The sequence below is a fragment of the Pyxicephalus adspersus genome, chromosome 2, assembly GCF_032062135.1.
Source record: "Pyxicephalus adspersus chromosome 2, UCB_Pads_2.0, whole genome shotgun sequence".
NCBI classification, from domain to species: domain Eukaryota; kingdom Metazoa; phylum Chordata; class Amphibia; order Anura; family Pyxicephalidae; genus Pyxicephalus; species Pyxicephalus adspersus.
In genome coordinates this window covers 14,063,924-14,079,380 of record NC_092859.1, presented here as the reverse complement: position 1 = coordinate 14,079,380, position 15,457 = coordinate 14,063,924, and the positions used below count along the sequence as shown (strand labels likewise).

The 15,457-nt window shown below is 38.7% G+C and overlaps 1 protein-coding gene across 1 annotated transcript in view; it reads right to left on the bottom strand.

The window, feature by feature from the left end:
• Positions 1 to 3,911: 3,911 nt before the first annotated feature.
• ZGLP1 (zinc finger GATA like protein 1) overlaps positions 3,912 to 15,457 on the bottom strand; it is a 15,943-nt gene continuing 4,397 nt past the window's right edge. Inside the window, exons 2-5 of the mRNA XM_072403054.1 lie at positions 10,215 to 10,979; positions 9,005 to 9,108; positions 7,941 to 8,034; positions 3,912 to 4,044 (exon numbers count right to left, since the gene is read on the bottom strand). Coding sequence (XP_072259155.1) covers positions 3,933 to 4,044; positions 7,941 to 8,034; positions 9,005 to 9,108; positions 10,215 to 10,979 — 1,075 coding nt within the window. The 3' untranslated portion in view covers positions 3,912 to 3,932. The remainder of the gene's footprint in view (positions 4,045 to 7,940; positions 8,035 to 9,004; positions 9,109 to 10,214; positions 10,980 to 15,457) is intronic.

The following is a 15,457-nucleotide window of genomic DNA, read 5'->3' as shown; positions in this document are numbered from 1 at the left end:
CTGTAAAATATTACATTGTGCTTGGCTTTAGATATTTTTTATGTTCCAAAGGGCATATTTATTTTACCTGCTCTTACAACACACATGGACAGTAACCATTTTTTCTCCTGTGTAGCCATATAAACCTTTGATTACATTGTATTTATATACAATCAGGCAGACCCTTAAGCTGCGTACACACCTGCAATTTTTCTCGTTGGAAAGGATCTTTCACGATCCTTTCCAACGAGAAAAGACTGCACGATGCATGAACGATGCTGTACATACAGCACCGTTCATGCTCTATGGAGAGGGGAGGGGGAGAGCGACGGAGCGGCACCCTGCTGCGCGCTCTCTCCTTCCCTTTCATTAGGATCGGTCGTCGTCTATCGTCCATGGATCCGCCAGGACGGTCGTCGGACGATGGACGACGACCGACTGTACACACGGCAGATTTTCGCCCGATAATTGGCCGATACCGATTATCGGGCGAGAAAAATTTGCCGTGTGTACGCAGCTTTAAGCTACGTACACACGTCAGATTTTTATCGCCCGATAATCGGCATCGGCCAATTATCGGGCGAAAATCTGCCGTGTGTACAGTCGGTGTCGTCCATCGTCCGGACGACCGACGTGCCGGATCCACGGACGATGGACGACAGCCAATCGTAATGAAAGTGAAGGGGAGAGCGCGCAGCAGGGTGCCGCTCCGTCGCTCTCCCCCTCCCCTCTCCATAGAGCATGAACGGTGCTGTATGTACAGCATCGTTCATGCATCGTGCACTCCCTTGTCGTTGGAAAGGATCGTGAAAGATCCTTTCCAACGACAAAAATTGGCAGTGTGTACGCAGCTTTACACTGCAGTTGTCAATAGATCAGTGACATACTGTATGTATATCTGGTTAACAAAGTTAATATGGGAGTATATTGTCTAATAATAAAACACTATTTGATATATAACAATATAAATTAACTTTATTGCTTTGAAAAAAACATGTTAACAATACTTAATATTTTTTAAACAGTTATAAACATCAACTTGACAAGAAGAACTCTGCCTACAGTTTGTAGGTCTTGGAAACTTTTTCTTTTTTGATTCCTGAAAGAGAGAGAAAAAATGTGACATGAAGTATGAAGTATATAAACTCTTACTGTATGTAGCCTTCTGGCATTAGAAGGGCCGAATTTACCAACAAACAGAATTACGCAGGGTCTGGTTTATTAAAGCTCTCCAAGACTGGAAAAGATAGAATATCATGGGGAAACTTGGGTGATTCAACAAACCTGAGATGGATCTGGTCCAGGATTAAAAACATTTGGTAATTAATTGCAAATTAAATTTAGTTAATCCATTCTTGGTTCTCCCATGATAAACTATTTTCCCCAGTCTTGGAGATCTTTAAAAAAAATCAGGCTATTGTTTCCAGGTTGTGTCTTTGTATTGTCTTCTATTATAAGCCTATTTACACACAGTATTTTATCATTTAAGAAATTGGCACTGAGATGCAGTGTTGGAAATAAAACCATTTGAAGATTGATTACGCTGGGGAACACATTTTTTTTTTGAGTTAGATCTCACACTTGTTTTTTCTAATTTTTGGGAGGTGAATCCAGAAATGACCTCATTTTTTTCACATACAGTTTTTACCATACAGGGTACCCTCCATTTTTGTCAAAAAACATACAAATTTTACATACAATGACAAAATATTGAAATATGAACTTGAGTTTACTGTTTATTTAAGTTTATTTTGTTTATACAAAGGATCCATTGTTACTCTATGACATTTTTTTTACAGTTAAAACTTTGAAAATTATTATGGTAAGCGGTTAAGGTAAAAATTTACGCTTATAGCTTTTCCTGGAGTGTTCAGTGTTAGGATCCCACCGGATGCTCCAACAATAGTCAGCCATGATATGTACATCCCATCTACCCTGATACCATCCTTCCATGACCTTCAAATCTTGGTAGAATCGTTCACCTTGCTCATCACTGACTGCACCAAGGTTTTCCGGGAAGTTAGAAAGATGGCTATGCAAAAATGCACCTTGATGCTCATATTGCAACTAAGTATTTTGTAGTTCTCCTAGAGTTTCTGGACAATTTCTGTGTATTTGCTCGTGTGTTTCCTTTTTCAAGTAAGTTTTTCTCATGCAGTCTTGATGCTAGGAGTTCTGAAGCCTTCTTTGATAGTACCAAATCACGTGTGATATCAATAAACTCATGCTGATCAAATCCCCTACGAACAGACTCCTCTTCAATTTCAAACTCCTCATCATTGTTGTTACCTAGTTCATCACCATAATCATGTTCTTCAAGAGAGGGTAGTGTAACAAAAACTGGGACTGGAATTTCATCTGAATGAGCCACTGGGTGTATAGCCGATGGTAGACTAGGATATTCTAGGTTACATTTATTTTTGTTGTCCTGAAGTTTTCACTATACAAAAGTAACAGTTCCTGAAATGATCTCCTGGCTCTCGACAAACCATAGGTATACCAAATGGCATCTTATCACATGTTCCCTTTGTCCACATCTGTAAACCCTTGACACACTGTTTGCACAAATGAGGGGCCCAAAACTTATCTTGAACACAAAGTTTAACTTTGAAATATGCCAAATGGGCTTGCTCTACAAATGTGCTGATGTTCACCCTTTGACTGGGAATGGTGAAACTGGCACAGATATAACAAAATGAATCAGGGTTGTTTAGGCACTTACGACGAGAAACAGAAGAGCCAGACATGATCTGAAAGAAAGGAAACACACGTGTAAGTAGAAAAAAAAAAGTTGTTTATTCACTACGTAGAGCAGCGCGCAACCTCTGACCACACTGTCTTGCCTGTAATTGAATAGCCTAAACAAATTCATGCTACAGAAATCGCATTAATATAGGTGGTAGAGAAAATACCTGACGTCATAGAAGAAAACTAACTGCACTTTCAGAATCAGCATACCTATTTTCGTGTAAATAAGCTTAAAAATTCGAAGTCAACAAAAAATGTGTTCAAAATTGTTCCCCAGTGTTATTAACACTCAACTAGGCTTGTTCTAGAATGTTGAAGACATTTCACAGTTTATAAAAGAAGCTTCCTCATCTAAATTATGTGTCAGGGAACATACCTCAGCATTTACAGGCACACAGCTTTGTTGCCATCACCACAGAATGTGTCGAAGAAGATTACATTTGGCCAGCAACAGGATAGGATGTGTGACAATTCAATCCCAGTGAAATCTGGAACAGCAATTTTTAATTTCATATGGCTGAAGGGGCAAAAATCTTGAACATTGCAGAACATAGTCAGATAAATGTTTCCAGCTACAGGTAGCTATGCCATGTCCTGAATAGTTGTCAACCATCACAGACAAGTCATGAAGAAAATATATTTTTTATTATGTAACTATTTTGAGGCAAACACGTGATCTGCAATGATCGTACCCGATGCAAATCAGCATGTTCTTTTCAGAATAATTTAGGGTAAATGCTGCAGGACACAGATGTCATTAAATCTGAATGGAGCAAGCAGGGGGTTTGATCCATTTATCCCAAAGTACCAATTGAAATGAGAGAGGAGTAACCCAATCTGGCCAAAAATGTTCATGTTTTAGGATGTCTGAAAATTGTTTGAAAATCTGTTCTTGTTCCCCTAGATAAAATGTTCAAGTATCTAATGAAAACCAAGACCTGGGATACAGGAGCAGTTTTTAAACATAACACCAAAAGGGTGCTTCACAACTTCGGGATGTGGTAAAAAGAGTAGATAGTAAGTTACTTCAGGGCAGGATTATCATATACCGGTAAATTGATCATCATTACACAGTTTTTATAACTACACCAGCACTGCACCATGAGGGAGATAAGTACAGATGATGAGAAAATAAAGATCAGCATGGTTCCAGATATACAAGGAAAACAGTCACCTGAATTCAAAGATCACCAGCATCCAGCTTCTCATATCAGAGCTCTGAACACCCCTCCACATCCACAGTATCTGGAGCATGACTTGCCATCTTTCTTCGGGATATTCCAACACTCTCCACACCTCATGCCATACTTCTTGTACCTGATGTATGCAGAAGTTATAAGACATTACAAAAGCAATTAATATTTATGTATGCAAGAAATTACAGAAAAATACGTTTACCATTTTAACAAGTATTGTAAGATAATGAAGTATTTCTGCCAAACTATACAATTTACAACAAAAATTCTTGCTATCCCTGAACAAAGAAGGCTTCAATTCAAGTTGTGTCATATACACCAATCCACTGTTCCTAGTACCATTGAAATTATTACAAACAGGTAGGAGCATTTCCATTTGAAGACCGTTCAAAGCATCCACAACTTTTTACTTTGGATGGTCTGTAAAAAAAAGCAGGCAATAATTATTACCATTTATATATTTCAGGAGTTGTTCAGCGGCATCAGGTGCCAGAATGCAAATATTTTTCTATGAACACTGGAACCTTATACTAAGGTTGTCATGCTGAAGGTGTGGTAAAATATGCAAGTAAAACCATGCACTATGGACCTGACATCCTGGGCCTGATTTCATCTGACATCTAGCAAACCTGGACTGGATTTCCTACAAGTAATTTTCTATTTGTTAGCAAACGTTTTTAATCCTGGACCAGATCCATTCCAGGTTTGTTGCATCACCCAGCTTCACTGATGAAAGTGTATTCTCTCCAGCCTTGGAGAGCTTTAATAAATCAGGCCCCCTGACTCAATTGACTGATGCCTACAATTCTAACAATGGCGGTCTATCAATTTACCAAAACCTGAATTTCCCACCCATGAGTAGAGACACTGATTGGCTGGCAAATAGGCAGAGATATGACTGGTATTTAGCTCCAAAAAATTAACGAAATGACCATTGGAAATATTTTAAAATACCCTTATGTTTTTTTTTCTGTCCATGGCTGGAATCACGTATAGCAGTCCTGCTGCTATAGGAGTTTGTCCTGCAGATATCAGCTTGTTGTTTAAAGAATAGAAAGCATTCTGTGACAGTTCTTATCATTCCCACAGCAAAATCACATGAAAATGTTTTAGAGGAGACAAGGACTTAACTCAGAAATGAGAACACCAAAATAGACATGAGTAGAAATAATCTCCTGCAGACCTCATAATGGGACAATGCCAGATAATAAATTATAATGTTTATCACATATGAATAACAGTTTTAAAGATAGATATATTTCCTAAGTGTATTGTTTATAATGAGGTCCTAATCATCCTATCTTGAATAACCAACTACCAAATAAAGCTACATTTTTATTTATAGCAAACAAATGAAATTCTAATAGTAGGAAAGGTTTGTAAACCTGAATTGTAGCAAACTGTGGAGTTAGATTTATTATACAGATGGCTGACGTGACCCACTTATAAATTAATACATGTTACATGTAATAGTGACATGTTAGTTTTTTTTTTATACTAGCAGGTTCTCGCACTGCCCTCCATCTAATCCAAATGGCTAGTTTTCTGCAAAAGTCTTCTCTTACCACGAGGCTGGTAATACACAAAATATACAGAGAATTGATGTGTGCTTTTCATGTATATTTGTTTTGGAGATGTTTTGGAGTTCAAACTTTTTTTGAAAAAGACTGGAAAAAGTTAGTTACATGTGCGGAGTGGGAATTCCCGGGCACAGCCAGGAATGTGGGATAATGTCCAGCTCTGTGTGGAAACTGTGAGTGGGTAGCAGGGGAGTTGCCTGTGAAATGTTCTCTGTACGGAGAGCTCTGTAGAAGCTTTTAGTTAGAGAACACAGAACAACAAAGGTTGGGGAAAAGTGGCTGGGATCAGCCAAAAACCTATCCCCGGTAAATAAAATTCAATACAAGCCTTTATGTGGAAGAATTCACTTCATGCTTCTTTTTCCTAAAATACATTTTTTAAGAAAATAAAATGATAATTCTAAAATTAAAGAGTTCTCACTTTTTTATTTATATGCAGGGATGCAGAGAGGTAATCATGTTAGTCCTGCACCCATTAGGATTTCCCCCTGCAGGAGAGGATCTGAAGGAAGAGGAACCTGACAATGTCCCACCTGAAGACAACTGGAAATTATTTTTTAAAGAAGCACAGAAGGTGCTCTTCATGGTGGCAGAGAGATGCGCTTTGTGTTGGGGGGAAATTCATTGTCCATGAATGATTTTAGACAAATGTTTATTTTGTGTGCAAGGTAACACGTAACAGGTAGGGATAACAGGTAAGTGTTATTGCGGTGTCCATCTGTCAAAAGACTGTTTTGACTGACTGACAAAGCAATAGCGCTGCCCCTCTTTTCTTCTCACTCTGTGCAGGATCAAAACGACCGGTACCCTGTGCACAAAATAATTTTGATCTCAGAACTGCTACCAATATTTCTTACAATATTATTAACTACTGTACTACCTGTACTGTACTCAGGGTTATTATCTTACACTCCCTACCAGTGATTTAATAGACTGATATAGTTCCAACCAACAACATTGTAACCAAGCGTACACGTCGGTTACATACCCCTGACTGAGCCTTTTAGGTGAAACGCGTTGGGTAACAAAACGTTTTATTGGCTACGCTATATGATAATAAGTTTACCTAGAGTGGGTTATTTATGTTCAGGTCAAAAGTCTGCACCCCATGATTATATAATAGGAGATAGATACACATACTACTGTTCTGATGTATATTATCTCTAACAACTTTCTTATGAAATAAAAAATTTGAAAAGCAACCCTGAAGCCCCTTTCTCTTATATATATATATATATATATATATATATATATATATATATATACACACACAAACACACACACACACACACACACAAACACAAACACATGGAACATAATATATAGCTGTTCTTCATTTCACTGTGCAAATAACAGGGCCCAGTTACAACCTAAGACACCTGCAGTAAATTGATCCCCCTTAAAATATAACAGGACTAACATATAACTAGAATAACAGGAAGGGGGACTTTTGCCCATCCTTCAATATTTTTAGGACCTGTTACTTTTTTCATGCAACCTCCCACGTGCTTGTAATGAAATTTGTCTTCCATTGCTGGATTTGTAATACAACAGTCTCTGAGAAAAATTACAATTAAAAGCAACATATGTAAGGAAAAAAATCCATGATTTCCATGTGGTAGAAATACTGATGGGGTTTAATAGTTCTGGAGAGAATGTGGCACCGCTGGTTGTGTTTTCCAGGGATTTCGATTCCAGAGATAAAAAAATGGCTATGACCTGCTCCTTTCCAACACCAAGAACTGCTAAACAAGTAAGGGAACCTCTGCAGAGTGCTAAATGTACCATGTTTTATGAGTCTGCAACATTGCTATTCGAGACAGACTGTGAAAGTCAGCAAATACTGATACACATATGAACTATCCTAAGAGTACCTGTTGTACTGTCAAGTCTTAGATTATCAGATCATGAGTCTATTGCATCTCATTGTGTCCAAGAACTTCAGCAAAGAACCTACACACTAAGAGCCTGTAAGGACCAAGCCTGTGGACTGTGTATGTTGGCAGGACACGGAAAGGTGTAAAACCAACTTTGTGGTCACACCAAGAATAGTTGTTATGTGCGTGACCTACCAGTGTGAGTATGGAGATTGAATTGCTAATGTTGGTTCATACAAATGAAATATGTGTCTCAGAGGGGTTGAATCATTGCAGTTACCAAACTTGCATGCTCAAAGCAGGCACTGCTTTTATTTCCAAATAAACACATTGTACTAATAAATAACTGTAATTAACAGTTTGCAGCTAACCTGGCTACATCATGTAACCCCAGATTCAGAAATAGAAAGAACGTAGTCGCCATGTTATTCTGTAATGCTATGATGTCCTAAAGTTTACACTTTTTTAGTTCAATATCAACTGCATGCTCATAGTATCCTGAGTAGATTCCAACACTTTTCTAATTTTATCTTCATTTATAAATGTGATGCATTTATTACCTGATACCACAGGCATTACATAGCGGAGTTCCATCCTCTGCATCTCGCCACAGAGGAGTTTTTTGCGTCTTACAAGAGGCACATCGCTTTGTTCCTAGAAACAGAAATTTAATAGCAATATACAGTGATCAATATCGAGGTATAGATACTCGGTATCATTATACAGTGCAGTGTGATCATTATCGGGGTATAGATACTGGGTATCATTATACGGTGCGGTGTGATTATTATCGGGGTATAGATACTCGGTATCATTATACATTATACGGTGCAGTGTGATCATTATCGGGGTATAGACACTCGGTATCATTATATGGTGAGGTATGAATATTATCAGTATACAGATATTTCTATCAATATACAATGTGGTGGCATGATTCATGATGATCAGTGTTTGGACACCTCCTACCATTCAGCCCAGTTTACTGGGACATTTTTTAATCTTCCCTTATAAAGACAGGCATTTAACAAGAATCAAGAGCAGCTCTGAAGTTTGTTAACTGCCTGCTGATGTCTGCCAAATTGTTTTTTTTTTAAGCAACAGCCAGAACTCTTTTTAGAATCTGTATCCAACACTCCTAAAGTAAGATTTAAAGAAGACCAGTCAGTTGTGCTATAAAATGTGTGAGATTTGACATATATGTTTTTGAGGATATTTTAGATCAGTGTTTCTCAACCTTTTTAACTTTCAGTTCTTCAATGAACCCTTGCTTTATTTAATATATCCACAGTCCACAGTACATTAGCATGGTGACCAGTGGGAAGATTGTCTCTTACAATGCTGGCCAGTGGGAAGAATGCCACCCTTATGAAAAGCCAAAAAGATCATTGGTATCTATTAAACTGTCCTGAGAGACACAAATTCCTCATTGCTCACTAGAACCTAGCAACCTCAGGGGGAACCCCGATTAAGCAAAATTGCTTTAGATGCTTACTACATGCGATGGCCAACTGGTTAGTGTTTACAAGATATAAATTCAAATATGCTGATGATTACAAAGTCCATAGACATTATATTTGTATATATTACATTATAAATATTTTCATTGGACTGCATCACATACTTGTTGAAGCTGTCTGAGTCTGATCATCATCTGAACCGGTGGACAGCGAAGTCGATTTAATTCGGGTTCTGGATTTTGTGCTCTTTCTCCGATTTCTTCCCTGGCTGTAAGAAAATCAAACATTAGTGCTCAGAATGCATACAATGCTGGTAACTCCTATACATAATAAGTAAGTAGGTGTATTTCTACATGCATATAACACAACCTCATTTCACTGGGTTTCTGTTGATTCTAGGAATGTATAATATTATGGTATAACATGTGTATAGCATTTTTTAAAATGATTTTATGTATTAAACAACTAGAATTTGTTTTGTGTTTCATGTTTCAGCTGTTGTTATACCAGTTGTATATTATAAAAATTGGTGGGTATCTTTGAAAAAATTTTTACCCAAAACCCAGGGCCGGAGACGGACTAATTTTCCTTTTTCAGAAAGCATTACCTAGTATGCAAGGACAAATGCTCGCTGGTGGTTTGCTTTCAGTGCCAAAGTTGGTATAGCAGCATATCATATGCAATGATATGCCTGAATTTTATAGGACAACGGGTGTGTAATCATGATCATTATATGATTCACTACATTAATCCATACAAATGAAACTAACTTTTTTTGCAGGGAGCAGGTAATGTCTGCTGTCCTTTCTTTGGCTATTCAGGCTGTATGCTCACATGAAGGGTCTAGTCATTACATAAGCAGAACCCCATATCTTGTCAGGCTGCCAGCTATTAAATGTAAACAATCATCAGATGCTTCTAAACGTTTAAAAAACATCGTAACCAGGCTATAGAGTGCTTGTTGTGATCAATAAGAATCCTAACTTCTCATTGCAAGCACCTAGTGAGGACAGGACTGGCTTGTTAGTTAAGAAAATGAAAATCTGTGTATTTATTTATATAACTTTTTCCTCAACATGTGGTAGAATAAGAAAGAAATTGGTAATATTTCATATTTATCAAATTAAAGAAAATATTTATTGGACTGTATTAAACAGAAACTTCTGTTTTACTGAAACACTGTTTTACTTTGCCTATAGGAAGAGTAGCTGTTATATCTGAACGCAAGAGCTACAATAGCTGGAGCAAGACAGACATTTCTGGACTCTCAAGTCATGAAAGGAGTCCCTTAGCACCATGATTTTTATTATTCAGTGGATCATACCGCACCTTTGTGCCCTATTGAGCCCCCCGTTTAACCTTTGTATTGTGTACCTGTAAACTGAAGACACAATGAGCCGGAAATCATCACATTTTTCCTCCTCAAAGCAGAGATGCATCTGAAACTCAATACCCTGGAAGTTAGGGTCAATCTTTTCCAAACTTCTAGTTGGCGTTTTTTGTTTCCTGGGAGTCTTCTGGAAACCCCCCAAATTATCTGAAGATCCATTGATAATGGTGCTTTTTTGAGAATGATCTTCTGTGTTTTTCACATTCTGTACTTTACATGAAGTACTAGTGTGGCATTCTTTAAATAAAGATTCACTATTTGTAGTGGTGTTCACACTTTCTGGGTGCACTGTTGTTTCAACACCTTGTACTTTACTAGAAGAAGATAAGCAGTGTCTATCCAATTTAAGGATATTATTGTTAATCTCAAAATGTTGGCTAAAACCATTCTGAACCTTGGACTGCACAAGATGCTGACTCTCTTCTTCTCCTTCTGCTTTAGTTAATTGATTGCATTCCACATTAATACGATTCAGAATCTCCATAGTTGTGTTAGAGGTGCTGTGAGACAATTTAGAAGAGTGCCTTAAAAAGAAGGTCCTATTGAAGTCATTGCTCGTACTACAGCCACCCTGAGTATGGTCTTCATTGTTTTCAAACTTTGGAATATTTTTGACACTTTCTTCTAGTAGACTCAAAACCGTCTGTTCTGTGACCTGTGTCTTACATGACATTCTGGGCTCAGAATAATGTAAATTATTGGTATGGCCTTGTGACTGACACCGCTTCCCAGTCTTCCTTTCACAGACCCTTTAATAGAAAAGAAAAATTAAATGATGAAGATTAAACCAATAGACCACAGTGCAGTCTATAACCTGGCTGCTGCTGGACCATGGGCACACAGAAAGACAATTGAAACAAATTGAAAATGTTTGTATTTGCAAAGGAAAGGTCCTCTTGATGTTCATTTTTTTTTTTTACAAAATAAAATATTTATAAATGAACCCTTAAGCGTGAATGTAGTGAAATTTTATTTTGCAATGAATACCAAATAGCATGCAAAGAATTTTGTTTGTACATGATTAAATATTTAAAGTCCACATTCACAAAGCTTTAAAAAACTTCTTGCAAAGTGAACAGCATAAGTTCTAAATCAACCCAACTACATTTATTCCTTAGTTACGTCAGAAAATGCCTTTTAATTCCAGTGCCTATTATTAGAAAGGTGATTTTGTCATACCCAAAAGTCATACAATTTTCACATACTTAATTATTTATCTGTGATGTTTCTATGGTGCCAGCACATCTGCGAACAATGCAATACCAGAAAAGTCTGCCAGCTGATAAGACGCTGTGCGCTTTACCCGAATTCCTGAAGAACGGGAGAAGTTCAGTGTATTTAGAAAAGCTTTACATAAACTGTTAGCAGTAAAAATGTGTGTTTGGGTTTGTGGGTAAGCAAAGATTCTTGCTTGTCCCTGCACAGCTATACAGACATATGAGGAATATTTACTATTTGTCAGCACCAAATATATGATGTGTATGTATGACTATGTGTATACAATATTACAATATATATATATATATATATATATATATATATATATATATATAAATACATACACACACACCTCAGTGTAGTTATGGGGCATGCTAAGGAATTTCAAAGCAGTAACACGCAATGTGGTGGGTCACAGCCCATGTTAATCAGGATTGTATAGAATATCCACATTTTTTTCACCTTGCTTGTAACTTCATCCACTCCCCTCTAGATTGTAAACTCACAAGGTCCTCCCTCTAATTTGTCTGCTCTTTGATACACTTAATTTATCAAATCATATTGAGTATCAAATCATATTGAGCTCTATTTGTAAAAAAGAGAATTCGACATTCCCTCAAACATTTCCTGGTGGGAAACAACTACTGCCATTGAAAAACATGAACCTAGATGAAATCCAATAGAGAATGTTTGAGTGAATGTCAGATTCCCTGTTTTATAAATAAAGCCCTATCAGTATTTTCCCCAGAATTTTTTAAAGCCCCAATATTATGACTCAACTCTTTTGTAATCACCCAAAAACAGTTGGGTGGCTGCTGAAAAGTACTGGGTGGTGCACCCGGCTAAAAGGGTCTGCCTAAGTTTTGTTGTTTGTATTGTGGTATTGCTCGAACTTGTTATTGTATTCTGCAATAACTATGTATCAATATTTGTTTCTGTAATGTCTATATTATACAGGACCATGAAGGATTATGCTACTATATAAATAATAATAATATTAATAATAAATATTAGATATGCTGACACAAGTGGATGCAGCAATTCCACCATTCATCTCTAAGGGAAACAGAGATTCTGATACATATATAGTCTATGCTGAGACAACTGCATTCTTGTGATAAATGTATTATCCAGCTAGATTATTGTTGCACCAGATGAAGGTTGTGAAAACCCAGCATGTGTTCACTGGTAGGTCATTGATTGAACAAGCTGTTCAACTGTTGTGTGTTTCTTTAGGGAAGAGCACAGCAAGGTGCTGCTTGCTCATCTTCCTCTCTCCACTGAATTGAAAAGCATTGTGTGTACAGCACTCATTATTTTGCCTGTCATTGGAAGTGATCATGAAAGATTTTTTTTAGCATCAGAAATCTGACATTGACTTGACATTGACGTAGGGCCTAATGAACTAAATGCAGACAAACTCTCTGGGCTGTACGCCACAAAACTAGCCATGTGTGTCAGTTCAATACATGCAGATGTGTGTGGGTTATCTCTGCTCTCTACCTCCCAGGGTTGTCTTCTGTCTCCAGAACTGGTGATACCAAGTGAAATATTCCTGGCAGTGTCTAAACTTTCAGTCAACCTATATCAATGCCCCTAAAAGAATGCAATATACCTCAATATACCTATATATACCCCAATATACCTATACCTCCGGCAGTGTCTACCTCCTGGCCCATTCCTGGATACATTCTTTGGTTCCTCATGTGAGAGAAAGTGGATCCCTGCAGCCAAAATTCCCTCTTACTGATCCCCTAGCTTGCTTTGCGTCTTTATTCCTGTTTCACCATACCTGTCCCTTGTGGCTGGCAGATCACAAAGGCTCTGCTATCAGCAGTGTTCATCTGAGTGGGTGACTGGCTTATTAACTGGCTCAGTGCCCCCCTTTCCACCCCTGTGCCTGGGACTCCAAGACATGATTTAAGGCCTGAGAGGGGACACATGGAGTTTGTTCTCTCTGACTGGGGGATCAGAGGCTGCGCTGGGGGTTGGCTTTGCATGCTTCAAGGATCTGCTACACAGAGGCTGGGGGTCAGCTAACTTGAAGGATACAGCTGAACACATACTGTGAGTACTGCTGGGATTTGTGGTGCTTCCATGGAGAGCTGCTAAAAACTGTTGGGACTTGTAGTGCTCTCTCCTTGCTGGATGTTGCTGGAGAGACAAGGGACCTGTGTCAGTGAACACAACAGAGGTTCAGGATTGCCTGGCTGCTGGTATTGCTGGAACTGTTAGTTCTCTTGGCTTCGGATTACCGGGAAGTGGCCCAGAACCTTGCTGTGTTATATCTAAGACCCTATATTAAACCTCTGGCCTGTTGGTCCCCTGTGATTGGTCTCTGTGTGCTTCTCTCTGCGTTCCTAGTTTGTCACACCTCCAAGAGGCTCTGCATTATTATAAGGCATGGTATATGTATACATGGCTATACATGACGGGTAGGTAGAAAATGTGGCAAGTTTGGGTGCTTGGCATGCAAAAAGGGCAAAACCTGCAGCCTAAAATACTGAAGCAGTTCATCTAACATCTAAATAGAGGACATTGCACTGCCACCTTTTCATATCAGGTGCTACAAAACCTTCTCCCAGCACTGGGCTTGTGGAACCAACCACAGAGCTTAAAGCGTACCTAAAACTCAGAAATTTCACTTTACATAAAAGGGTAGACAGCACCGCCATCTTATTAATGATCCCGGGATACCTACGTCACGCATCACGGGGGACTCCTGGGTGCTCCTTCTTCGCATGCCTAAGCAGGGTCCGATCAGGAGCCTTTTGGTGAAAAGAGAATAAATTGCTGATCTCATACCTGCGCAATTTTTTTTTCCAACCTATGCCATACGATCTTGCACCTGCGTTGGGTGACATAGGAAGAAGAACCAGGAAAAAGAGGCAAAGATAACGGCGCCTGGCTTGGAGACGGATAGCGACGTGGGACCAGATGGAAGGCTGATCATGTGTCATCCTTTTTGTTTGTTTTAGGCACTTTTGAGTTTAGTTCCTCTTTAAGGGAGTCCAAAAACCCAAAAGTCCCAGAAATGCCAGTTTCAAAGCTAAATAGAGGACATTGCACTGTCACCTTTTCATATCGGGTGCTACAAAACCTTGGCCCAGCACTGGACTGGTGAAGGTTGGTGGAATCAACCACAGAGCCCAAAGGTGGACCAAGAACCCAACACTGTCCCGAGTGCCAATTTCACAACTAATGGGAGGACAACCCATTGTCACCTTTTCACCTTGATTACTATTAGACCTTCTCCCAGCACTGGACTGGTAGGACCAGGTGAAATCCACCACTGGAAGTCAAATGGTGGACCAGGAGCCCAGCAGAAGATATCCCAGCCAGCATAGACATTGCAGACATGTGCAACCAGAGAGCTCAGTGTCTGTGTAAAATCTATTTATTGTTGTTTATGGTTTTGAAGTCACTTTATAACAATAACAGCTCAATGTCTGGAGAAATATTTACAACTTTCACACATAAACATTTATAGATACAAGGCTAAAACGTGCATGGCTATGAGATATTAGGAATGAATATATATTATAGGGTATACATATATGGGGACACAAGCACCATTCCCTGAGGAGGAGTTTGGGCGGGAATAAGGAGGTATGAGGAGGAGGGTGCAGGTATTTCTCACTCCTCTGATTTAGATTCCATACATGACAGAACAGACAACACCGATACATGTAATAAAGTTAGAGACTAGGGATACATTGTAACAATGTAACGCGGAGACACATGGGTACTTTGTAACACAGGAACCTGGAGGAGGATAGAGGTATACAGAAGAGACAGCCCTCATCCAATGAGATACAATGTATCCATCCTCACACTGTGACGTCACACGGGGACTCCCTATATATAGATTCTAGGAGGAGATTCTGATACAACAGTGAGACCCTGGGCTCAGATCAGCCATTGTGTGACCACATTCACCTCACATACACTGCACCAATGTGTTCTATATACTATTAGTAAAGTGTCACTTCATACCCCAGAGCTCAGC